This window comes from Semicossyphus pulcher, unplaced genomic scaffold (genome assembly GCF_022749685.1).
Source record: "Semicossyphus pulcher isolate SPU_LCO1_2020_fin unplaced genomic scaffold, fSemPul1.0.p SCAF_11, whole genome shotgun sequence".
NCBI lineage: Eukaryota > Metazoa > Chordata > Actinopteri > Labriformes > Labridae > Semicossyphus > Semicossyphus pulcher.
In genome coordinates, this window is record NW_027211615.1 from 23,969,576 (window position 1) to 23,995,515 (window position 25,940).

The 25,940-nt window shown below is 40.9% G+C and overlaps 1 protein-coding gene across 1 annotated transcript; it reads right to left on the minus strand.

The window, feature by feature from the left end:
- Window positions 1–25,319, minus strand: scara3 (scavenger receptor class A, member 3). Its single transcript, XM_069656761.1, is given in 12 exon segments — window positions 1–1,666; window positions 1,905–2,082; window positions 2,420–2,612; window positions 3,161–3,249; window positions 3,435–3,654; window positions 5,101–5,345; window positions 5,514–5,632; window positions 7,121–7,201; window positions 9,475–9,594; window positions 9,838–9,879; window positions 11,034–11,069; window positions 25,146–25,319. Coding segments are annotated over 12 exon segments (1,857 nt in total). The 5' UTR covers window positions 25,153–25,319; the 3' UTR covers window positions 1–1,139.
- Between the last annotated feature and the right edge of the window lie 621 nt (window positions 25,320–25,940).

Consider the following 25,940-nt stretch of genomic DNA (forward strand, 5'->3'; position numbering starts at 1 on the left):
TAGCCTCTGCTTTCAGTATTTATGCTAAGCTAGGCTAATCACCTCCTGGCTCCTGCGCACAAACGTTTGAGTGGTATTAATCTTCTCGTCAAACCCTCAGAAAGAAGCAAATGAGAGTATTTATCAAAATGTTTCAAGAGTTACCCGCTAATTTTTTCATTTTAACTTTTTAATTTTTACAACAAAATTAAATGTTGAATACGATTCAATCAAAGGTGTGATAGAGTAAAATCTCAAAAGACCATTAATTCTGCAGCTTCTTAAAACGCAGTTCAAAAATGACACTTAGCCCAGACGATCAAAGGAAGGTCTTCAGAGTACCTGCTCTGAGATGCCGAAACATAAGCAAACTGAATTCAATTTTTACACTTACCAATAACCAATAAAGTGCGATCCATCAGGATGTGTCAATATGTACATAATGTTTGAACAAACGATTTTTTGTGTAGCCATATAGTAGTGCATGGGAATAAAAACCCTCGAGTAGTCTGGATGGGAAAAAACACTACTGTAGTCCAAAATCTAACCCTCCTATTAATTGTAATCATGAGGTTTTGGTGGCTTGACAACAACCTCAAACACAGTCTTTGCTTCCAGTACATTCAACTAGGCAAGACTCAAAATTCAATAACTTATGTGTTTTTTATTACTTTTATTCTCTACATCAAAGATAAGTTTGAAAAACACGTACTTCCAGAATGTCATTTGTATAGGGATGGGGCTTGAGTTATTTGGGTAATCTTTGGCTCTGCTGTACAAGGAAACACTGAAAAACACTCAAAAGTATCTTTTAGACCCTTGATTTGAATGAGGGCTGTGTTCTTCATACATTACATACATTTATACCACCATACAAAATTCAAGATGGGTCCAAGCACAGTCCAATTTAGGCCTCAAGTTGTCTCCTTTCTTACAACAGCTCAGTCTGTGGCAGCAGTTCTGCTGTCCACTTTTTAGACCTATTTTCTTGGTTCAACTCATGTGGTCATGTCTTAATAGCAGGGGTATGCCTCCTGCCTCCCTTATCGCCCAATCTCAAATTTGATGGTTGCGTTTTTTCAATAAGTTCTTGATTGTTTTGCATAATCCAATATATATGGATTATTGCTACTTCAGTCCCAATGGATGTTAATCCTTCTTCATACTGGACAAACATCCATGTCTTTGTCCATCGTTCTCTGTCTCTTGGACCCAGTAGCAGGCGTCACAGCCCTCTGCTGGTTGTTGATTCTTTAATGGGTGTACGGCTGGCCTGGAGGTCCAGGGGTTCCGGGTGGTCCAGGTGCCCCCACAGGCCCTGGTTTTCCCCTTGGTCCTGGTGGCCCAATGATGCCTGGTAGTCCTGCCTGACCCTGCATCCCTGCCGGCCCTGTGGATCCTGGGCCGCCATCTACTCCAAGGGGGCCCATCTCACCTTTCTGGCCCCTCTCACCACGAGGTCCTGGAAGGCCAGGAGCCCCTTTGGCTCCTTTGATTCCAAGTGTCCCTCTATTGCCAACAGGGCCCGATTCACCTTGTACTCCTCTGGGCCCAAGTGAACCCTTCTCTCCACCAGATCCGCGGCTTCCTATAGGGCCTCGGTCACCTTTGCTCCCAGTCAGTCCTACAGGTCCTTTTGAGCCAGTCTCACCTCGGTTCCCTTTGGGCCCTGGTGGTCCTTGAGCACCTGTTGAAAGTGGATGGTGAAGTAAATTACAAAATAAAGTGTACATATACTGCTTTTTGTATATATAACAATATGTATTGAAGGGGGCCTATTAATCGAGCATCTTCTACTGGTCACATGGTCGACCGCAAGATACTGAAGCCCAATCTGCTCCTGATGCTTTTGCCAGAACCTTGCATGGTAGCTCGCCATCGGACTGTGTGAATGGGTTTATGAGAAGCTAATTGTAAAGCTGTACCTTTCACTATAGTGAAGTTCTTAATGAGCTTGGTATGGTGAACATCCACAAGCTTCATCTCCTCCATCACCATGGAGAGGTTCCTGACATCCACATCCAGTCGGACATTCAATAGCATGTTTTGCTGCCTCAGTGTGTCAGCCAAGTGGAGCAGTAACAAGACTGTGTTGTTCAGGTTCTGCAAAAAAAGAAAGAGGAGGTGATTGGGATAAAGAAAAGCAAAAGAGGAAAGTCTATTACAGCGCAAACACGTACAGGAAAGTACAGGAAAATCTTCTTGACAGACTGGCCGATGTGTCAACCAGTACAAACAAGCTTAGCTGCCCTTAAAGCTTAATACTTCCCTCAAGGGAGAGACTTTCTGGGGGTTAAAATAATGTTCCAGGGACTTGATTTAGACTCTAGCCACTCTGGTGGAAGTGCCAAAAGTTCCAAATCGTCCTTGTCCATGGGGAAAATTCCTGTCCTGTCAGTGGATATAAGCTAAGTTCAATTAACTCTTCTCTTGTCATTACCTGTAGATCTTCATTGTGTCTGCCCAGGCGACTCTGGCAGGACGAGCTCTCAATGTTGATGTACTTGTACATGCTCTGGACGTGGCTGACGGTGGCGTTGATGCTGGAGGAGACCGTGTCTATCTCCATAGAGATGGAGTTCAGACGACCGTCCAGTGCAGAGAATCGCTCGCCTGTCCGATTCTGATAGTACCTAAAGAGAAAGTTGAGTAGGGTTACAGTTTGGGTTTTTACATACGTGTGTGTGTGTCTACATGTTTATATTCGTTGTGGGGACATCGGTTCACAATGTCACATTTGGGGTCTCGCCTACCATCTGAGACGAACATTGGGTCCCCACATGGTTTACGGTGGTTTAAGAGTTGTCTTTATGGTTCAAGTTAGAATATGACTTCGGTTAAGGTTATCATTAGGTTGGTCCTATCTATACCAGCCTAGTAAACACACACGATGCCAGGTAAAATACTTACTTACATCTATATCTCTTGTCATATCATAACAGCAACTACAACTACTGCAAAAGCAATTATATCTACTTATTGTATTCTTTTATATTTCTAAATGATGCACTCAGAGTTTGATAAAAGCGCTTTCTCGAGCCTTGAATAAGTAGAAAAATACTTTTACATTGGAAGCACTCCCTTCTTTAAATACATTTAAAGATCTTTTATAAACTGGGAAACTTGTAGTGACTTGGATACGGCAGGTATGTCCTGTATGCATGTTGTGCACGTGTGTTACCTGGAATGGTAGTGAAGGTCATGCATGTTCTCCTCGTGTTCGTCCATGAAAGACGTCACATTGTCAAGCTGCATCTGCAGGTTCATCACCTGGAGAAAAGCAAGGGCATATGTTGTTTTCATTGACATATACTCCATATAAGGCTAGTTACTTATGATGGCCAGGTGAAAAATACCAAACAAACAAACAACCTTAATGGAAGGTAAATGCTATATCTCTTCTTTGACTTATGATTTTTTCATGAAGTTTAAATAATAAAATAATTCACACACACCTGCTGAGTGAGGTCATAGTACACCTCAGTGGACATGGCGATTCTCTGGTGATCTGCTACGATGTTGTTTTGGAGGAATCGCATGTTTTGCGTGGTGCTGCTGGTGTTGGATTTGATGGCGGTCAGAACTCGGCTGTAGTTCTGCCAGTCGCTGGTCAACTTCTGGAGGACCAGAGTCTCCTCATCTGCTTTTCTCTGCAGGGCGTCGATCCACATCGTGCTGGATAGGAGAGGGAAACACAGAAGGCATGTTCACATTATTTTGCTTTTTCAATACACAGTATGTCTTCTGCATAGTTCTTCTCACATTTTGTTAAACAACTGCTTTTACAATTTATCGAAATAATAAACCTTTTGTGTTTGTAAACAAAGATATATTTTGGACACATTGCAAAAGACATAACCACCCCATCAAAATTTATGTTAGCATTTCAAGACAACTCACAAAAAGATGGATGATTAACTCCTTTGGTCACATTCTACAGCAGGTTTACATCAGCGTAATGTTTTACAGCTGCGCCTTTTTGAAATGGGAAATCCCACTTGTTATTCTAACTCTACTTTGCCTTCATGAATAATTACAAGGATTGTCAAAATTTACAGTTGTGGTTTTAACTGTGGCTTATTTCCTGCCGCCAACCACTGATTAAGTCCCCACTTGGCAAGTTCAGTAAAAGGTCATCTGTGCATGTAGCTATCAAGACATGGTTATAATCTAGCACGGGGTTGTTGAATCATATGAATACTGTAGCAGAGTTAATTTTGTTAATGGATGTTGTGATGAAATATATCCATCAATTACTCTAGTTTCTCTTTAAGACAAGATGTTGAAGCTAACGAACTTAATTACTGGTAACAAAACAAAGATGTCTAAAGTGGTATTATGATGAAATCTTGGACCGCACAGAATTTGAGGTACAGTAAGGGCTCGATCAGACAGGACGCGTTTTAGCAGCCGGATTTTTAGTCATTGTTTTGTTTCATTGGCTCCGAGCGCCTCGAGTTGAAAAAACTTCAACTCAAAGCAGAAAAGCGCTCGACGTCACGGGCGTTTTTCCTCATTGTCCAATCGGATGAAAGGAGAGGCGAGCCTTCTGTCAGTTTACAATGTAACAGTTAGGTTAATGACAGCTATGATTCGGTGGTTGCCTTAACAACAGTAGGGGAAAAAAAGCTGTCTGATCGGGTGTTTACTTTCACAAAAAGGCAGTGCGGTGTGCCTCGCGTTTTACAGCCTGCAAAGTGCGTTCTGTCTGATCGGGCCCTAAGTGTGATAGTAAGATGTTATGTAACTCTATGAAGAGTTAGGGTTAGTAGCCCAGTCAGCTGACTTGGTAGTAGGTAGTTTTAATGTTAGCGTTGGACATGCTATCCATGCTAGAGCACACGTAATGTGATTGCAACAAACATCTTATGAACGGGGCTTTTGAAATGTGGACTCACGCTTACTAAACACACAGTGGTGTACTTGTGAAATCTTCCGGTTAATAAAAAACACTGTATTTTATGTTGCATTGGATTTGGGCTTGAACTCCTTACCATTACTTTTTTCATCACTGCAACTCTAGCTGTATCTTTACCTACAAGAGTGTCCAGTAATGATAAGCAGAATTTCATGTGTCATGTAGTCAATATTTGTCTCTCCTCCCTGCATCTTTTCATTCACCTGAGTGCCACCGTTGTGTTCACTTGATGTGCTGTAGCTTTGACGTCGTACTGATCCTCCGTCAGAGTTTTCATTTTCTCCTCGGTTTCCTGGATCACCTCCTTCCAGCCCTCCACGCGCTCCATGTACCTTTCCAGCGACTGGTTGAGGAGTTTGATGGACACGAGGTGGTTTTGCATGTCGCGTGTCAGACGGCTGCTGGTGGCCTTTAGGGTTGTCTGCGTCTGGGAGGCCTGGTCCAGGACCTGGAGGGCGGAGATAGTGATCAGGAATGAATGGAGTCTGAGGCAGCACTTTATTATAAAGGAGGAGGATCCGCTGCTTTTCTTTGTTTCATATCTTTTAAATTAGATATCTTTGGTTGAATAAAGCAACTTCAAGATGCCACTTTGTCTTAATTGAACATACAGTACCTGCTCCTGCCCCAGCAACATTCTCTGGATGTCTTCGAACTCTCTCTTCAGCCTGCTGATCTCCTCGCTGTACAGCGTCACATCCAGACAGCCTGAACAGTTCGAGGTGGAGCTCAGATCTGAGACATGATGTCAGAGAAAGTAGAGGAGAACAATGAGCCGGGATGGAAAAACATTTCAGATGTCTGCATATGATCTATTTTAAAACCTCTGGTAACCATCTGTGTGTTTAATGAGAGAGAAAACAATGTGTTGACCTCCCCAACATCACATTAAATCACCCATACCGCGTCACACTTTATAAATGACCCTTAAACTGGCTCAGATTCAGGGTCTATGTGGTGGATAAGACAATCACTCCACAGGGTCCATTTCCATTTGGCTGTTTAGGAGCGTTTGATCTTTCTCCACAGGAGATTGGAAGTTTCTAAATGTCAGTTATTGTTGAGTAAATGTTCTAAACAGCTTCTAACATTTACAGCCTACCTTTCTTTGATGGTAAGCGCACAGAACTTTAATAAACACAAGATCCTGTCCGATCCTGACGGCGTGTCTGGAGATGTAAATAATTGATGTTATGCTGCTGTGCCTCGTGCGTAAACGAACACAGCGTCCCTCTTAATTTTTGCCGGACAGTGGCATCGCTTCAGTGCTTTTTACATCAATCCGTGCATCGACGTGTATCGTACAGTGACCTGTGTGTGTTCTGCGTGTACAGGGGCACAGTGAAAGGAAAGAAGTTAAATATGCCAGTCAAAGCCCGGTTTATATAAGAGCAAAGGCTGAAATCTGCCGTGTAAATAGCAACACGCCTGCCTGCAGGTGCACCTGGCTCTTGAAGGGAATGAGAGCTGACACTCTGATTGATTCTACGCACAAAACACACTGTAGAATAATTCAATAGCAAGGACCACACCATCGACAGGATATGGTTTAACACGGTTTAATGAGATTGATGATTATGATGCTTGTGCATGGACAGGTCAAAGTTGTTGCGGTTAGCGTTTTGGGGAAGATTTACTGGGGATCCGTCCGAAAAAGAAAAGGGGTCGAAGGGAGGGGTGCAGCATACGAGAGCGAAAGAGGAGGAGAGGGTTAGGTTTGAATTTATGCCGGAAGCTCCTGAAACTTTGCTATATAGCATCAATTAAAGGATTTAACCTCTTTGTGCTTGGTTTGTGCCCAGATTGCTGCTTAACTAGCCTCGGACACGTCCTATATCACTTACTTTACAGACCGTCCAGCGTGTAAATAGGGCCCTCAATTTTTAAGCAAACATGAACAAGAAATCCTAACGGTGCTCAAAAATTGAATATTTAATATTAATGATAAAAGATCAAGTGGACCTCATGGTGAGATTGTGTGTTAATGTCAATAATAAACAATAATTGTCTTGAATACTGAACTTTTTTCTTTTTAATACATGAGAACGTCTCTTTTAGCAATGTAAATAAATCAGTTGTATAAAAGCCTCAAAAAACTTTTTCCCAAATTTTTTCCAATTGTCTGTTAATGTTTTTTTTTTCTCCTTATTATACCAAATTGAAGGCTGTCTATTCTGTGTCCCCATTATGGTTAGGTCCACAAAGTTCTTCCAGCTCCTTTACCTTCTATTCCCTGCTGAACCCTGGAGATCTTCGTGCTGTAGACGGACTCCTCCTCAGACAGGTTGTCAACCTTTTTGAACACTGGAGGCACAAAAAGGTGGAACCAACATCACATTAGCTCTGAACACGTAAAAAAAAATGCAAGCAGGAAAACACCTATTCAGCTCCACTGGTGCACAATCATTAAGTATACCAGTGGGTTACATAGAGGGGATATAGAAATGGGGATATAGAAATGATTAACACTGGCTTTAATTTGGTGCTAACAGGACGTAGGAAGTATTTAAAAGGAGTAAAAACAGGAAGTTGTAATTTAAGCTACGACAACCGAACATGTCCAGTTTTCATTAGCTAACAAATGTTACTAAAACACTGATAATTGATGGTTTAGCCAGCTGGCCAGGTCCTGCTCCATACATATTTCCCAAGAGAGCAACAATGGTTTAGTGAGTGTGCACACTGTGTGTGAGTGTAAGTTTGTATAATGACCGTTTGGAGGCTATTTCAGCATCCAAAGCCCTGACTCGGGGGATTAATGCCGGCCTGTTCCATGGTGTGTGTTTACATATATAAATGCTTCCACATGCATTCTGCACATACCACCTGCTCTACTGTTCTAGCAGCTGTGACAGTGATGCTATACATAGCTCACTGCTGAATTCTGTGCAACAATGGTAAGCGGTAATGTAAAACTTTAAACCAGAAGTATATGTTTTTTAGGATACATGTGATGACCTGGCGAAGGGATTTCACTCTAGAAGTGTTCTTCATTCCACATCGGTTACTTAACTGATGTTTGCTGCAGAATTTATTTTTTTATAAAACAGATGTTCAGCAGGGAACAAAAAAAAATCAAAGGTTACTGTTTTCTGTTTTTCCTTGAGCACATGCATAGTTGGGAGTCGAAGCCAAGTTCAATATCTTCTCTGTTTATACTAAAGTTTTTAGGCTCTGCTGCTGCACAGCTGTGCTGGAAGTTGAAACAAACAAAGTTTTGTTTCTGCGTATAAAGCAACACAAAATAGCAGGGATTCTGCGTATGTGGTGTGACTGTTTGTATGAGCGTTGGCACATGTTTTGGGTACAATCAGTGTTAAATAATTAACAATATCATATCTTTGTGTGGACATACAACTTTGCAGTAAAACTGTTTATGATTTTACAGTGTTAAGGATTTCCTTGGTGGTGTCTAACAGCTGTTATCGCTCCTAAAGGTTGTTATAAAGTAAGGCACAGTTAAGGAAGCCTGACAGGCAACACCCAGGGCACAAAAAGGCTTTGTAGCATTAGCTGCTGCTAGTTTTGCTCACTGCTGTGAGCTTAAAATGCAAATGTAGTAACTGAAGGTCACTCAGTTGAATGTTTTAACACTTCTTATGAATTCAGATCTTCTCCAGATGCTGTGGCTGGACTTTAAGAGGAAAATATTAAGAGAGATTTAAGTAGGAAAGACAAGCTAACCGTCAAACTTGTCACTGTAGCTACGCTGTCCCAATGCTAAGAAGAATTTTAAAAGTACATTGATCCTAAAAAATCCAGCAAACATTAAGTGTACTCAGAGTCCACAACAATAACAGCAATAGATCAATTGTTAAATTCAAAATGTCAGACTGATGCATTAGAAACATGTTAGCTACGTTAGACAGCTAGCTTAGTCCAGGGGCTATCTTGGCTAGCCATAAACAAAAAGCTGATAAACTTTGAGGGAACGAGTAGCAGCCAATCACAGCTCAGTAGAACCAGCCAATCACAGCACAGTGGAACCCTGCGAAAAGTTGTTACTACGGCAACAGAATGTTCAACTGCCAGTGTCAGATTACAGACTTTATGAACATATGACATTTTAAAATGTTTCCAACTCATGGGTGAGTAAATTAAATGCCCACACACAAAACAACAACGAAACTGGACTTTATAATGTTTCTGTACATGTGTACCTTAATATGAGCTTGTATGTGTGTTGTGGGGTTTTACATCACTCTACCAAGTCTCAACCTCCCCACTTACTGAGACCCTGAAATGTTGTTAAACTTGTAGATTTACAGCTTTCAAGCCCAATAAAATGTGATGTTAATTTGAAAACCATGTGTTGGTGCTGAGCAGCTGTCAGGTAATACATGGCAAACAGGACCCAGGAACACATTCCTTTGATTTACGGGAGTTAAGTGGACAGTGTTTTATTAAGACACACACATACATAGACAAGTAGAAAGTATTTATCACACTCCTTTATGCATAGTGTCAGCATTATTAGTGGAATTACTTAACAAGTGCCTATAAAAATCTAAACAATAGTTTCAGTTCTATAAAAAAAACACTGAGACTGAAGAAATTTAGAGTTAAACTGAGCTCACCAAGTGATGCCAGCACTGCCACAGTGATGATGAGGAATGCAACAAATCCATAGAGGACTTTGACAGCCAGCTGGAGAGAGTGGCTCTGCTGGCACCTCATACACCCCCCTCTGCTACGGCCTGGAAAAACAATGAACAAACTTAAATACAAGAAACACAAACAATTTCATTTGATAACTTGCAAAAAATAATAGTTAACTTTTTGAGTGTTACCTTTATAAGTAAAAGTAGAAATAGAATAATGATAGGCCAAACAATAACTCACAATTTGCACATATCCATAGTCACTTGCATAATAAATCAAAGTAGCTCACATTATTTGTTGTTGTTGGACTTGTGTGTTTATGTGTGTGTGGTCTTAACCTCTAAATGAAGGCATTTCCTCCTCTCCAGTGAAATCCTCCTCTGAAAGACCAAGACAAGAAAATAAAGCAAACAGACAATTTGAAAACATGATGTTCTATTACCGAACAAATAACAAAGAAATACTCGAATATACAGCTTTTATATTTGTATTATTTTTCGTCATGTAATTTTTATCACTTAAAGTGTTCAAATTAATATGGTGGGGTATTTTGTTAACAGAGACAAAATTGGAACACATCAAACCTGCTTAAAGGTCGGTTGTAATTTTGTTAAAGCAATAGTTTGACTTTTTGGAAATACACGTTATTGCTTTCTATCTTAAAGTTATATTTGAAGTTTGAATTGTTTCATATCGCCCATAAAGTGTGGAGCTACAGCAAGGAGCTGGTTAGCTTAACCTAGCATAGAGGCTGGATATCCGGGAAAACAGTTAGCCGCAAGGAGCTGGTTAGCTTAACCTTGCATAGAGACTGGAAATCCGGGAAAACACTTAGCGGCAAGGAGCTGGTTTGCTTAACCTAGCATAGAGGCTGGATATCCGGGAAAACAGTTAGCCTCAAGGAGCTGGTTAGCTTAACCTAGCATAGAGGCTGGATATCCGGGAAAACAGTTAGCCGCAAGGAGCTGGTTAGCTTAACCTAGCATAGAGGCTGGATATCCGGGAAAACAGTTAGCCGCAAGGAGCTGGTTTGCTTAACCTAGCATAGAGGCTGGATATCCGGGAAAACAGTTAGCCGCAAGGAGCTGGTTAGCTTAACCTAGCATAGAGGCGGGAAAACAGTTAGCCTGGCAGCCCTAGCTCATGCCAAATTTTAAACAGATTAGTTTCTCCCATTGTTAAATCTCCTTTTGGACAGATTAGATAAAAAAGATACATATTAAGCGGTAATATTATGTTTAGCCAGCTAGCTTACATTGTTAATGCTATATTAAGCTAACCTCGGTCTGGCTCTAGCTCCACACTTAACTCACAGACTTGAGTGTGGCAGCTAACTTCTTAAACTTCGTAGTGTTAACTAAGAATGTCAACTATTCTTTTAGGATTTAATGGAATACCCTTCAAAGCTACTAGCAAGGGCAGCTAAAAACTAGCAAAACAAAACTTCCCATAATGCATCATTCCCACATTCAGTAGCAGATTTTGAATATAACTGACAGCACCATAAATGCATCAATGCTCTTAAGCTACATACCTTTGAAAAGCTGGTTCTCGTATCCACCATAGTTGTCTGCCAAAAAAAGAGAGACAGAAAACAGAGGTTTTTAAAAAATCAAGCTGACATACAAATTCTGCTGGAGCCACAGAAAGTTTTAACACTTATCATAAATCACACAAGCGCCTGTGTTATACTGGGCATTTTCAGTGGGAGGCTGCTATCTAAGCATAATAAAAAGAGGTTTTTGTTCTTCTCAAATGTTTTCTCTGAGGTAACGTCCATGACAAAAAAAGCCCCTAAACCCTGCAGAGTATGAGAACGGTTGTTAGTTTTGTGTGCTGATTGTGGTGGGAGTTTGTGTAATAGCCATTAGGCTTTCATCACACACTGAGGCTGGGGAAAATAAGAAGCATGACTTCTGCACATTGTAACCCAAGGGCCTACAAACCACAGAAGGCAATTTACTTTACCCAGAATTCATTCAACAGCATTTTCTCATAGGAGTACGCAACAGCAATGGACTTCATACAACACATCATTAACTGTACAACACCCAAACTGGTACCCAATCCAACAGTTAAAGCGCTGCAGGTGTGGCTGTTGATGTTAGGGAGCACTCAGTGGATCTGCAGGGCAGGCCGTTTCTGTAGGACGAGCTGGGATACATGTAGGTACACACTCAAACACAGGGAAAAAGAGTTTGGCAGGTTGTTGAGTAGCTGACGACAGACAGTTGGACACTCTGCCTTGGTGCTGTGTTGATGCTGCCAGAGAAGCTGGCCTCAGAACACACAGTGTCAGAATGAGTTGTCACACTGTGTAAATATTGCTGTATAAAGTAATTTAAGTAGTCATACATGTAGGTGCAGATTGCAGAAATGTGGAAAATGTGTCTGCAGAGTGAACACAGAAGTGATATTATTCCATAATGTGAGCATAAACACAGAAAATGACCCTGATCTGTTGATGGCACATGATATGGATTTGGCGATACATAATGTAGAACTTAGATCACGAAGATGACGCCAACATAATGTGTACTAGAGAAGACGAAAGCGTTTTTAATGTGTGGTCGCAGTTTAGTTAGGCTTAGAGGCTGAAACTACTGAGTCTGATTCAGAAAAATATTTAAAACATTTACCAATAAGTTTTGTTCATAAGTCACGCTACGGTAAGTTTGTTCCCTGAGCTTTCCTCTTAAAGTCGAGCTGAAACGGCATTTCGAGAGTATCTAGCTTCCGTATCGTGACGTATTTCCGAGTGAAACAGGACGTGCAGGCGGGACATATCATTAGAGGGATTTGATTTGATCGTTGAGAAGTGGGCGTAGACAGATGTTCTCCACACTTCAGTAGCTAACTAACTGACCGAGAGTTCTTGGTTCTCTGCGGCTAAGTGTTGCAGATTGATTGGTTGAAATTGTTTGGTGCTAACTTGCGTAAGCACGCTTGAAATTTAGTTTTACTGGAAGAAAAAATTATCGGATTTTGATATAAGAATATGAAGAAATTGATTTTCTGTATTTTTTTTGGCCTATATTGTCAAACAGATGCACAATATTACCGCGGATGTGATCTAAAAGGATTAAAATGACATTTTTAATTTCACCTCGACTTTGATGGGTCCCAGACACTTTATTTCTCAACTCTTATAACACTGTAAATACTATCGAGTACACGTACAACGGTGTTAGAAATTTCCGAGTAAGTTCCCTGAACTTTCCTCTTCTTAATTATAACTCGTCAGTTATACTTTTACTTAGTTTGTAGTATTACGAGAATTATTTTTCTCTTCCCAGACCCTGGAGTCCCAGACCCGTACTAAGGTTATCGAATTCCCAGATTTATTTATTTTTCTACGCCCTGACAACTGCAATTTACCTGTTTAACTCTACATACATTTAAATCTCATCGAATGTGAGAAACTCGGGATACTTCTATATGGAAAAGTACAACTTTCAACATCAAAAACGAAATAAAGCTGCAGTTTGGAGGTCACGACAGTCGCATGCTAAAATAGCAAACATGGCGGATGGGCAAAACGAAGACGTGTGCAAACTTCTGGAAGCTATCCAGGAAACTAAGGAGGACGTTACTTCACACACAAGTTAAATTATGTTACGTTACATTAAAAATGTTAACTTATGCTAAAATCGCTAAGTTATGCTGCGCTTGGTTACACATGTGGCGTAAGTGCTATAGGTGTTGTTACGTTAAAAAAATTGGGCTTGATCCCCAATTTACTGGACAAAAGTCTTACAGGCACCAACTTTAACACATTACGTACTGCTACCATGTAATGTGTTGTGAAGAGTTTGTGGTTATTTCATGTATTTTCAGGTTGATCAAGACGCAAAGAACTGAAGTCAAGCTTCAGCAGGTCATTCATTGGCTGCCGGGCTACCAGCTAACTAGTATCATCCTATCATATTTATTCAGGTATACAGAGACATGCAAAACACCTTTGCAAATGTGAATAACCAGTTTGTTGTCTGTGAGAGGCACTCTGCAACATTTACTGTGACCTCTTTTTGTTTAGTGTGAGTGAAAAAATGTCATTATTGTAATCACGGTTGGTTGGTTTACAGTTTCTTTTGAAATGTACAAAGATCTTTTATACTTCTATTTTATTACATTTCTCAAGCCAACAACAAATGTTGCAAAATTTCTGAAATCAATGTGACTGCTGTGGATCAATCTGTGTGGTTTACCACATAATCAGGACAACATGGAGAGACGTCTGGTCTGTCATAGAGAACAACAAGAGACAAATGGGAACAGTATAAAATCAGTAACAGTCGCACACAATGTTTGATGTAGATTTAAGAGTCAAAAACAACTTAACTTTTCATAAATTACCAACTTTTTTTTAACATGGAAACCTAATCAGTCCTCATTTATTCTGCAGTCCTACATCAGACCGTTCATCCATTGGAAGAACAGTCTACCTTCGGTCACTCTCTACGCTAGAAAAATACCAGTCTGCATGTAGCCTCACGGTGGAGGTGGTGACACAAACAGGGTGAATTCTAATGTTAGGTTTCCCGCAAATTAACGTATTGTTTCAATTTGGCTCGAACCAAATTGCACTCTGCAGACGCCACGATGAGGTGAGTGTTTATGTCAGCCGGTGGTGGAACAGCTGAGGTCAGGTCTGGGTGGACAATTTTCAAAACACTGACGCTGACATAATGATGGAGGGAGGAAAGAGGGAGAGGAAAGGAGGAGGGATGGAGGCAGCCAGTTCAGAAAAAAAGTCAGATATAGGTATCATTTATATGTTGTTGCATTTAGACCATGATGCAATAGCCACAGAAACGTCTCACTTCAGATGAGGCCATGCATTACATGATAGCAAAAAGATCACATAATTATAGCCTACAGCTAAAAGATGACGTAGTTAAACATTTCAAAAGAGCCATACTATCTGCTACCTCTCCTGCAAAGCTTTAGTTTAGGTCAGCCACAAAACTTTACCAAGTTAAAGTTAGTGAACAGTCAGTCATGTTTAAAAGAAACCAATGTTTACTGGATACAAACAGCGGGTTTCTTGTGTTAAATTTACCACTCATGCCTGGTGGAGTCCAAAGAAGTTCCTTTTGTTTTTGGCAGCTCTCGGCCTAAAAATTGGACTACTCAATATGATTTGGTTAACACTGGGTAAAATAACTGTGTGCTGTTGTTTGCGGTAAGAACCAACTGATAATTCATCCAACTCCGCAGTTTTTGCAGTTGAGTATTTCGCCTTTTTCAGATTATTGGTACAGTTCAGATTGCTGTGGTTGAATTTTGGTTTGGTAACAACTGGGAATGTCTCAATTACCATAAAAAGGAATCTTAATTCGGCTTTCATGGGAACGTGGATCTTTTGGATCAATTTGAAGGCTGTCTATGGTTTGCTTATTCCACGTTCTTCGTAAGAGTGTAGATCTCCCACTAATCTGATCGTGATCTCTGGTCTTGGTCATGACCCAGTCTAGGTTGAGTTTGGCCATGACTACAACACTTCTTTCAACGCCCATTAATCTTTAAAGTTTCAGAAGAAGTTCTGATAAACTCCCTCAAACCCTCCTACCGAAAATATGCCTATATAGATCGTCCATGCAAGCTGTTGAGTACAACCAATATTTGCATTGATTGTTAGCTAGTGGCAGCAGTCATTATGATGGTATTATGACAGAAGAAAGTGAGGGGATATACAATCGCGAGGGAGTAAGGCAGGTAGGATGGATAGGCCAAACACAAGACTTTTACCCAGCAAGTTCACTTATTTTAACTGTGTAGATAAGTTACATTGCATTACATCCTTAAGGTAGGTCTTGTATGTAACATACTACTAACCCCAGCAATGATCATTTCCTAAATCTAACCAAGAAGATACGGACTGCTTCCATTTCACACTATAAACCATGTATTCGATGTGTTTGTCGACATTGGTTTTCCCCAATGGAAATGTATGGGAGTCATTGGCAGTTGACCTAATCTGTTTAGGTATGAGGTCATGTTGAACCCACCATACGCAGCATACTGAAAAGTCAGTCATTAGTGGATGCAGTCGAGCCTGGTGCTAAAAAGTTGTATAACACATACCTTTATAATTCTGGGTTCCAGCAGAGATTTTTCATGTCTCATGCGGGTCTAAATCCTGTTTCAGAGACGTTCCCACCCTCATTAAAATACATTTCTGGGGGCAAACTAAATTCCTGTCATTTTTGGAGCTCTGTGGCTTAAAAAGGCCAGATTCAAATGTCTGAGTGTCAGCACATCATTTGCTATTGGAAGCTGAAATTTCAAAATATCCCAAATCAGCACCCACCCTCAAATATCTGCCTGCTCCTCAGGCGTGTTTCTCCTCCTTCACCTCCCTCCACCTCCTTTTTTTTCTCTCCTCATGTTTTCCCTGCTCTTTGTGGAAAAAACCCTCATGTCTGTCTCGTTAGTGAGGAAGTGGCCCGGTCCAACACACACACACACAGCAGAACTGAGCGGATCTGACAGCGGCACAACACGGCCGTGCCAGGTCACACCTTCACAGCCAGGCAAAGGCAAAACACCGAAGCTGCTGAAAACCACTGTTTGTCGAATTTACACTTTGATTAGATTATAATGTAAAGTTGTAAGTGCGCTGTTCGCCATCAACAACCTCATTGGTTAAAATTAGCTGCACCACAACATTGACACTCACATTGTGAAAACAAACATGGAGCATCCCCAACGCACTTTTCTTTCATGTGCGGGATCAAATGGCTCCAAACAACCAGCACAACAAGATCTCAGTCCAAATAGTTTGGAGTACTGTGTTTGTCTTTGTCTAAACAAACTTCAACAAGGGAGAAAAAACAACCTCAGGGTTTGAAATAACTGCTGCAACGTGTGACAGCTCGAATACTCAAACCCAAACCTGGACCTATTAGGGGTCGCAAGATCATTAACGGGGTAATAAGCATAATTTCACCTCTTAAGGGCTCTAAAAATGATCGTTTTAACTCGTCACAAGCACTTAGCAAACGGTGTCACAAGTGGACCAGAGTTTATGTAAGGTAAGAAGTCATCCAAATTAAGCTATGAACTGTGTCCAACCATCCAATACCCAAGGTCAACGTTGTGTAATTGTTAAAGTTAGGCAAAGTTTAGGCAAAAAACTACTTGAGAAAGGTCATAGTTTAGCTTATCCTCAGTTGAGTTATATACTTAAATGATGATTTTATGTGATACAAGTTGAGTATCTCAAATAAAACTCAATGTTGATTTTTGGACCATCGAGACACGAAAAAAACCTTGGTGAAAGTCGTCCAACCTGATCTCATCCCTACATGTTTCTCACTCTTTATACTACGTCTTCCCACTCTCCACTGATCATAGTAACTGTGACAACAAACATAGATATTAAAGCTTTATCATTGGCTAAATACATTCTTTGGGAAAGCCTGTAATGCAACTCGCCTTTGGACAGGGATTAATTGCAGTGTAGAGTTCTGCAAAACAACACCAAACAAGGCATCTTTTCTCGGTTGTTTATCCAGACAGCGAGGCAGACTGAAGATGGAAATGTTTAGTTGCACTTTGAATACACACTGAGAGCCAAGCAAGTAAGCGCTTGCACTTTGAAGAAGAAGTGCATTTACTGTAAGGATGGTAGACGCTTAAAAATGTGGAAAAGAAAATCCAGACAAAACGAAACTTTCCAACTGTTTCTCCAAAGGACGAAGCACTGACAGGTGGATAATTTAATAAAAGTACAACAAGGTTGGGAAAGAGACCATATTTCCATAATCGGCCAAGAATACTTTTCGAAACAAATTCAATTACAAGGCTATGAAGTCTTGTTTCAACACCTGGGCCCTTGGTTCTGTAATTAACCTGGAGAGCAGCTGCTTCATTCAACGTTACCAGACTGAAATTAATCCAGCTACTGGCTACAGAAATACTACATTTGAATCATTTTTCATTAGAGGTTGTGGGTTTGTAAAAGTTTGCACTTGGCTACACTTCAAACTACTCTAAATGAACACACACGCTATGTGTAGTCGAACATCTCATTCCGAAACCATGGGCATTAATCTCTGCAAGAACAACCTGGACTCTTCTGGTTTCAGGCTTTCCCATTTAGCCACAAAAGCATTATCAAGGTCCAACACCAATGTTGGGTTGTAAGGCATGCGACTAAGTCAGCATTCCAGTTTATCCCAAAGGTGTTTGATGGGGTCAAGACTGTTCACCTCATTTTTGGATCTGGCTTTTTGCCTGGTGACACTTTTATGTTCAAGAAAGGGACTTCCCCAAACTTTCAGAAGCAAACTATTGTCGTAAATGTAATAAGATATATGGTAAATGGACTGTACTTATATAGCGCTTTTCTAGTCTTTGTTCCCATTCACACACTCATTCACACACTGATGGGACAGGGCTAAGGGCCATCCTCCAATCAGGATTCTATGACCATTCAAACACCGTAGGCTCCTCCTTTGGGAGCAATTATGGGTTCAGTGTCTTGCCCAAGGACACTTTGACATGTGACTGTAGCAGTCAGGGATCGAATCCCCAACCTCCTGATTGAGAGACGACCAACTCTATCACTGAGCCACAGCCACTAAAGCCGTTAGAATTCCCTTAGTTTGGACAAAAAGAACTAACTCAAACCACGGGAAACATTCCTCGACCAAAAGTACACAACAACATGAAGACAAGATCGGCATGTCAGCATACTTTTGGCCGTGTAATTGGCCTTAAATTATCCTTATCTGAAACACTTAGCTAACTGCAATGCCTGTAAAACATTTGACCACACATCAGGCTAGATATACAAAGGCTACCAACAACAGGAGTGAGAAAAATGGATGGAATTGTAAGCAGTTTCATGGTATTAATAATGCTAATGATCAAATCTCAGGAATGCAGCCGTCCTTGTCGATAAGTGGTATTAAACTCCTTATTCATGAAACATGTATGCAGTTTTATGAATTCAACTTGTATGAGCAAACATCACAGAGAAAACTGATCAACTGAAAAAAATACAGATCTTGTATTCGGCAGTAAGGCCTCTAGAAAAGATACTTAAATGGTGTACAATGGCCAGCCACCACACCAGTTGCATTTTGGCCACCACCACCTTGGCTTTTTGGAGCCAGAAGTGACCATAGTTAATGATAGCCTGGATAGGCTGTCATGAGTTTCTAGTTTAGTTCTGGTTTTGTCTTGTATTTCGGTGTTCAGTTATTGTTTTACATTGTCATGAGTTCTCATTCTGTGTTCTTGTCAGTAGTTAGTCTTGTTTAGTTTAGTATTTCACTTGTGTCTCTTTGGTTCAATCATTTCCTGTTTTACTTTGTCACCTTGTCTCTCGTGCTGATCCACTTCCTGCCTTTGTGTGTTTCCCGCTTGTTTGATTATGTGCCCTGCCCTGATTGTTTTCACCTGCCCCTTGATTGTCTCACCTGTGTCTGATTAGCCTCACCTCCTAAGTTTATTTAGTCTCTGTGCTGGTTCATTGTCTTTGTCTGTTACCTGTGGACTTTTGTCATCCTTGTAGATTTTCCCTTGTGTGTGTTTCCAGTTTTTCCTTTGGATTATTGTTTTACCATGAATATGAGACTTTTTGTTCTACCATTTGGTTTTTCCGTTTTGTTTTTTGTTGGATTCTAGATTTTGTTTTTGCATTTTTTTCCTTTTGTTAATTAAAACATATATCTAAGTCTGCACCTGGGTCCTTTACCATTTTATTTTTTAACCAAACCATGACATAGGCATTGCTTAGTCTCTATCCAGGTTGATGGATGTTCTTGGTAGAGACTTGTCAATCACAGGTAGACACACCTAAAAGCATACCCGAAGCGTGATTTACAAAATTAAACTAACAAACTAGCGATTGACTCCCTAAACTCATTGGGAAAATAAATAGATAAATAGAGAAGTAGATTCATTTTCTCATCTGGTTCCATTCAACTTGTGCAGTTGCCCCCTGCTGGCCATTACAAAGATCGCAGGTTTAAGGCACTTCTTCATTTGCTTCTGTTCTGAATCCAAGAGACTTGGAGTCCACTTCCTATAAAGAACTTCATATAAAGAATCAAATGTCATGTTATTATTCTTCACCCACATCTCTCAGCCCCCCTACCTCCAAGCTCTCTGACCGTCAGTCCTTTGGTGTTTGGGAACACGGCACCAGTGCGAGTCTAACCATCAGCATGACTTCATGTTTGTGGTTCCTCTGAGGTTGTTCCTCTCAGGGGGGGTTTGGACTTTCTGAACTCTTTACCCACCCTCTCACTCCCTTTATTTTCCCTCTGGTCTTAAGTTTCTGCGGGGGTCTGTGCAAATCGTTATGCAATGCCTTGTATACTCCCTGCCTCACACCATGATGCGATTTAACATGCAAATAGAGAAGCCCTCTCCACATTAAGATGCATAGATTCAACATGTCTTTTCATCATTCCTCCCCATCGCTACTTGGTTTGAGTTAATTTGACCATAAAATCTCCCTCAAGAACCTCAGCAAATCCCAGCTTTAAGTGAAAACAGGAGTCACGAGATGGGCCCTGCTCCAGGTTGGAGTGGAGGTCTTGACCACATCTCATAAAGCCAAATGAGCCCCTCTCCAAACCTCTCTCGCCATCCAAATCATTTAGGTGCCCTGTGACAGGAATGTGTGGTCTCCTCGCTTTAAACTCTAAACGCCTGGAATGTGTTGCTAAAGACTGGGACGCTGAAGTTATAGGCGCGCCATTACAAGAGAATGTGCTTTTATTGTGGTTTGGCAGTGAAACAGGAGATCTTCAGAGTCACGATCCTATAAATGCATCTTGTTTTCCCAGGAGTGAACGGCTTCGGACAGCCGTGCAGAGACACAGGGACAAGCCTGGTGAGGTTTAAGGGGCTTTAAGGTCAAAGGGCATGTGCTGTATTCGTTTCTTTACAGGCTTTTTTAGTTGCCCTAAAATTTCACATGATCATCATCTTTTAGGAACGTTCCAGAGAGACAGAATAAAGGTAACTATGAGGAAACCTTTCAATGTAGTTTATATATGATTAAAAGTATGTGGCAACCGAATTATGACTGTGGACATTCTTAAGTATACAGCTGTTCAGAAAGTAAAATGTAGCCTAGTTATAACATTTGTGTTTACCAAAGATGTTTACACATTTACTGTAAGCTAATGGAACCAACAGTTTAAGCTAACGTTAGCTTGCTAGCAAAGGTAATGACTGTACAATATTGGAGTAAACTGCAACTATTTTAAATTCTATTACACAAAAACAACACAATTAACTTCAAATTAAAACTTTTTGCCAGTAACGTATGACTAAATGACCAAATAGCATCGCTAAAGTTTGAATAATGCATGTTGTTTTTTCCACTAACACTAAATATTAAACTAAATATCAAAATATAATTCTTAGCCCCTTAAAGTAACAATCTCTAACTTTTTCATTTTAAATAAATGTCTGTTAAGTCTCTATCTATCGCCGAATGAGGTAACACAATGGTGATTGAGCTAATGGCCCCCTGATGAAAGCCTTTGCATTTACAGTATATAGTATTATTACAGACTGGGTGTCTATGGGGACTTTCGTGGAAAAAATCCCAAGCGGCGCCCAGTTAGTGATGCGTTTTCCCAGAAGTGGTTGGTCTGCCAGCGAGGGTAGGCGGAGCTAAGCGACTGCACTTCCGGTTTCTGTAAGCATTGCGAGTAAACAGTAATCTACTATGGCTGAACAAACAAAGAAAAAGATGGACGACTAGATACACCTTCAAAAATAAGTGAAAATTCAAAGAAAATGAAACAAATTCGATGCTCAGATGAAGGCAAACAGTCTACAAACAGAAGGGAGTCAGCTGTTGACGTCTGGTTAAACTGAGAAGAGTGCTCTCAGAGTTACTAATTATCACCAGTGGGGGGCGCTCAAGAGCACACAAATCCAAATCTTTTAGATTGTTTCTTTAAACTGTTTGATTTGGGGAAAAAAATCTACCTTTTGCTGCTACAGTCACTTCCTGTTTAGATCATTGTTTTTGTTCGCGCAGAGCTACAAATGTTTTCTTGCAACTGATCAACAACTTCCAAAGTCTGGCTTAAAGTTATCACGGCACCACTTTGAAACTTACCTAAAATTAACCAGAACTTACAGACTGTACAAACAAATTTAGCAATGGATAAAAACAATCATTAGACTGTCTTATCTTGTACCATCAACACTTTCCTTGGATTAGAATTATTGGTCCTTTTAGCGAAAATCTAAACTAGATACGCAGTAGCTTCACAGAATTAGGCCTTTGTTGACAGCTTGGTTTCCCCTGAACTTCGGCCTTATCAGTGGGCCATAAAAGTTACATGAACAGTATTGCCAATACATCTTTAAAAAAGTAAAGTAGAACTTGTAAAAACAAACAGCGTCTCCTATTAACCAAGCTAATAACCCAACTACCTTCTTAATTAAAGATCCAGTTGCAGTTTCGTGTTTGATGCTGCGGTTTGAACGAAAACACGAAGACGTCCAGCAGAAACATTCAGATGATTAATCCAAGTGATCTTAAATAAATGGAAGTTTCACATTACAAACAGGGAAAATAAGTACGTATGAAAATCAATCTGCTTGTTCTCCTTTCAAACTAAAGTAAAAATGTTTTGACTGTAAATTTATAAAGCTGCCTACAGCAAAAATGGTTCTACAAACAAAAAAAATCTGTCTCACTTTCTGTACCACCCTTTACCTCACTCTTTCCTTCTCCTCTGCCAGCCATACACCTGCCTCATCGTCCTCCCCCTTCTCCCTCTCCCCTCACCTCCTCTTACTCTCTCCAGCCCAGTAAGGAATGTATGAGGCAGCATGTTTTGTTCTGGTCGGGCAGGGCTGGACCCGGGCTCAGCAAGACTGGAAACCACATTAACAGACCTCCTGTACTGTTTGGCTGAGAGGAGAAGTGTAAATGTTCTGTATCGTCTCCTGGTTCAGGGCTGTTAGTCTTCTCGAGGATCGACAGGAGCAAAGACATCACCTGATCGAGTTTTAAGCCTTAATTTTCCTTAATTGAACATTTGTGTAAAATGCTGACACACACACGGACAAGAACACTATACAAAGCCTTGCAAGTTAAAGCCATAAGATGGAGACATGTTTTCTTTTCAGTAGAGGAATTTTGTTTGAAAAAACAAAACAGTAGAAAAACAGTGTTGTTAGCATAAGTTGCCAACATGTTAGCTAACCCTGTCCCCTTGTTTCTTATCATTCTGGCAAGTTTCCATGAGCACTGGTCAGATTTGCTGCTCAAACATCTTGTCTGAAAACATATTCCTATTGTCCGAGAGAGGAAACAACTTGTTATTACTCGCAAAAACCACTGATTTTGCCTTCTGAAGTGACAACTGTCGATATTAACATCAGTAGCTAGCTAACCAAATAAGCTAAGTAAATAAAGTCTCCTGAGTTAGTTACAACTGCGTCTTTTTTTGTAAAATAAGGACACTAAAGGGCTAAACATGAACTTACTGGCCACTTACATGATTTCCTGCTAAAAGACTGTGGCTAAAGCTTCAAGTCCCGACCAAGAGGCAACCTCCGGTGTTGAAAAATGAAGCCAATGCGGAAGTGCAAAGACTGCAGTTCCTCGAGTGGCCACTTGAGGCTCCAGAAACCAAGAAATAACATTACAGCAGATGGGAAAATGCCAATTTACAGCATAAATAAACATGGTTACAGCCTGGTACAAAAAGCGGTTTCGTTATAAATAGCTAACTTTATTCTTCAAGATAAGTTTTTTTTATAAGACACCCGTTTTAATTATATTAAGCCTTAAATCATAAGGGATGGCTCACTTGATTGACAGGTGGATCCTGCCGGCTGTCTGCTAGACGTCAACACACACACAGACACTGAGCTTAACTTCACCTGTTTGTGTCGTTTCATTCAAAGTTTGGACAAATAATCTCTCTGTGGGATTTATGGAACTTTATGGCCGTGCATGAAGTCTGAGCTCCAGCTTTTTGGTGAGTTTAATGCTATTGTTATTGTAATGACATATTTTTAACATTAAATAGCAGGTATACTGTTCAGTGTTTATCAAACATTTATCTAATCGTCGGCCAGTATATAGGAGTCAGGAGTTGTTTGCTTTTCCCCGGAGAGATTACAGCGGACTGTAGTGATGAGAAGGCCGGTTATTTTATGCTTCCTGTTACGTGTCGGCTCGCCGCTCTCTCACCGAGCGAGCGAGCAGCAAGTCCACTAACTTCTTTACTCTGATAACTAAACACCTGCAGTCAGTCACCGTTACAAACAGAATCTCCTCCTGGAAAAGTCAAACTAGCTCATTCATTATTTATACAGTCTACGGCTAATAACCGCTAGCTACGCTAAGGAGCGTATAGCTGGCTAAGGAGCCTAGCTGGCTGATTCATGCGGCCCACCCATAGAGCTCAGCCACAGGCATCAGCTCGGTCGCCGGCGACCCAAAGCTCCAGCTCAATTCGGGCTTCAAAACCTTTCTTCAGATACCAGGGGGTGACGTCACTGAGACAGCGTCCATTATTTATACAGTCTATGGTCCCGACATCAAGCTAGCATCCTCACAAGCTAACGATTATGAAGAATGACACAGCTGATTTTAGCTTAGAGCTAACAAGTCCGAGTATGATAAGTAGCCTGGTAAGAAATCTAAGAGGAGACTGTTTCATGATGCCATTAAGCTGCCTAGCCTGCTAAATAGTTTTCGTTTTTAATGTAAAAGCGAAATTGTTGTTAGCATGATGACCTAAAGATTTTTGACAGTCGTAGCAAGATTTCAGGTACTATTGGTTCAGATTTCTAAATGTAAACAAACCAGTAGAAGTTACAGCTGCTAAGCTTTGATCGGAAAATTGTTTGAATGAGAAATTTGGCTTAAATGGTTGATTATATTTTAGTAGCTATACCACAGAGACTGAAATGTCATCAATAAAAAATCCACGAAAAGAGACACCTTGAAGTTTTAATCGTTTAAAGAGAGGAAGGAGTACTGTTAGATTTTAATTCGCAACTGAGATAAATCAAACGCCAATTACAGTTGGAAATTAATCTGTCATCACCTTTTAACATCTTTTCAAGCTGCTACCCCACATGTGGGACTATTTCCCCGGCCCCTCCCTCTCTGTTATCCTCTGTTTCCCACTGTACCCTCCCCTCTCTCTCTCTGAGCCTTTCACTTCTCATACTGTACGTCTGGGGAAACATGTCCCCTGCCCTCTTCAAAGCTGGTGGCTAGCCCTCCTTTCATGCCATGTTGTGAAACAGCTCAAATTCAAATGTTATGTTTTCACTCGCCCCCTCTTTAAAGGGGATATTAAGTCAATCTGCGGCAGATTGGCCGACCCGGAGAACATTTTATGTTTCATGAAACGTGGGCTGCGGTTTGCACGCACACACATATAGAGATTTAAAGCTGACTGATCAAAGTCTCACATCCAACAACAACAAACCGGCACTTTCTCAGGATCCACACGGCCAAGTTTTGCTGCAGATGAGAAGCATATGTGGTCGCTGGTGCCCAGTGCAGGTGCGTGCATGCATGCCAGAATGACAGATATTGTTCCTGTGCACATTTTTAAGTATTAAGTTTACGAGGTAGCAGGAAGATGTAGAAGAAATTACGCAGCAGAAATCAAAGACATGACTCTACCTTTCATGGTTCCTCGCTTGCGATTGTCCCAACTTTGCTGATGCTCAACTTGATGGAGGTGATGTTACAGTCCTCTTTAACTTTTTTCCCCACAAAGCAAGTGTCCACAAACAGCAAAAGCAGTCAGCAATTTAACTTGGAGATGCAAACAAACTCATTTTAAAACATTCTCGTGTTTCCAAGGAAAAAAGCAGCCCAAAAAATGTCTTACGTCCAAAGGTTTGAAAGGTCAAAACAAAGCAGTAACTTCAGGATTTATAGTCGCACCGAATGCAAAAAGCATGCACCTCTGCAGCCTGAAAAACGTTCTTATCTCTATATTATTTCAAATATCCTTCCAGGTATATGAAGGAAGCGACTTTAAAGCTGGTTACTGCTCCCATTAGGTTTTTGAACATGTGTGTTTGCCTGCAGCTCTCTGGCATCATCCCTCTCCCATCCAGAGCCCGAGGAAAACTAAACCTCCTCAGACAGAAACCATGTGGACTTCAGCGAGGGAGGGAGGAAATGGAGCGAGAGGGGATGAGGAGAAAGAAGAAGGGGGGGGGGGGGGGGGGGGGGGGGGGTAAGAAAGACAGAGTGAGGCAGGGAATAAGAAAGAGAGGGAGGGGAACAAAGAAAGTGGAAAATGAGGGAGGGACTGGGAAAAGGGACAGGGTGAAATAAAATGAAAACAGAGAAGGAGGGAGGGTCCGTGTGTTCTGTTGAAAGTCAGTCTTGTGGCCGAGGCTAATTGCTAACAAATGTTTGAACATTGTGGAGCGAGCACCTTGAATATCTGTGGCCTTGGCTTGC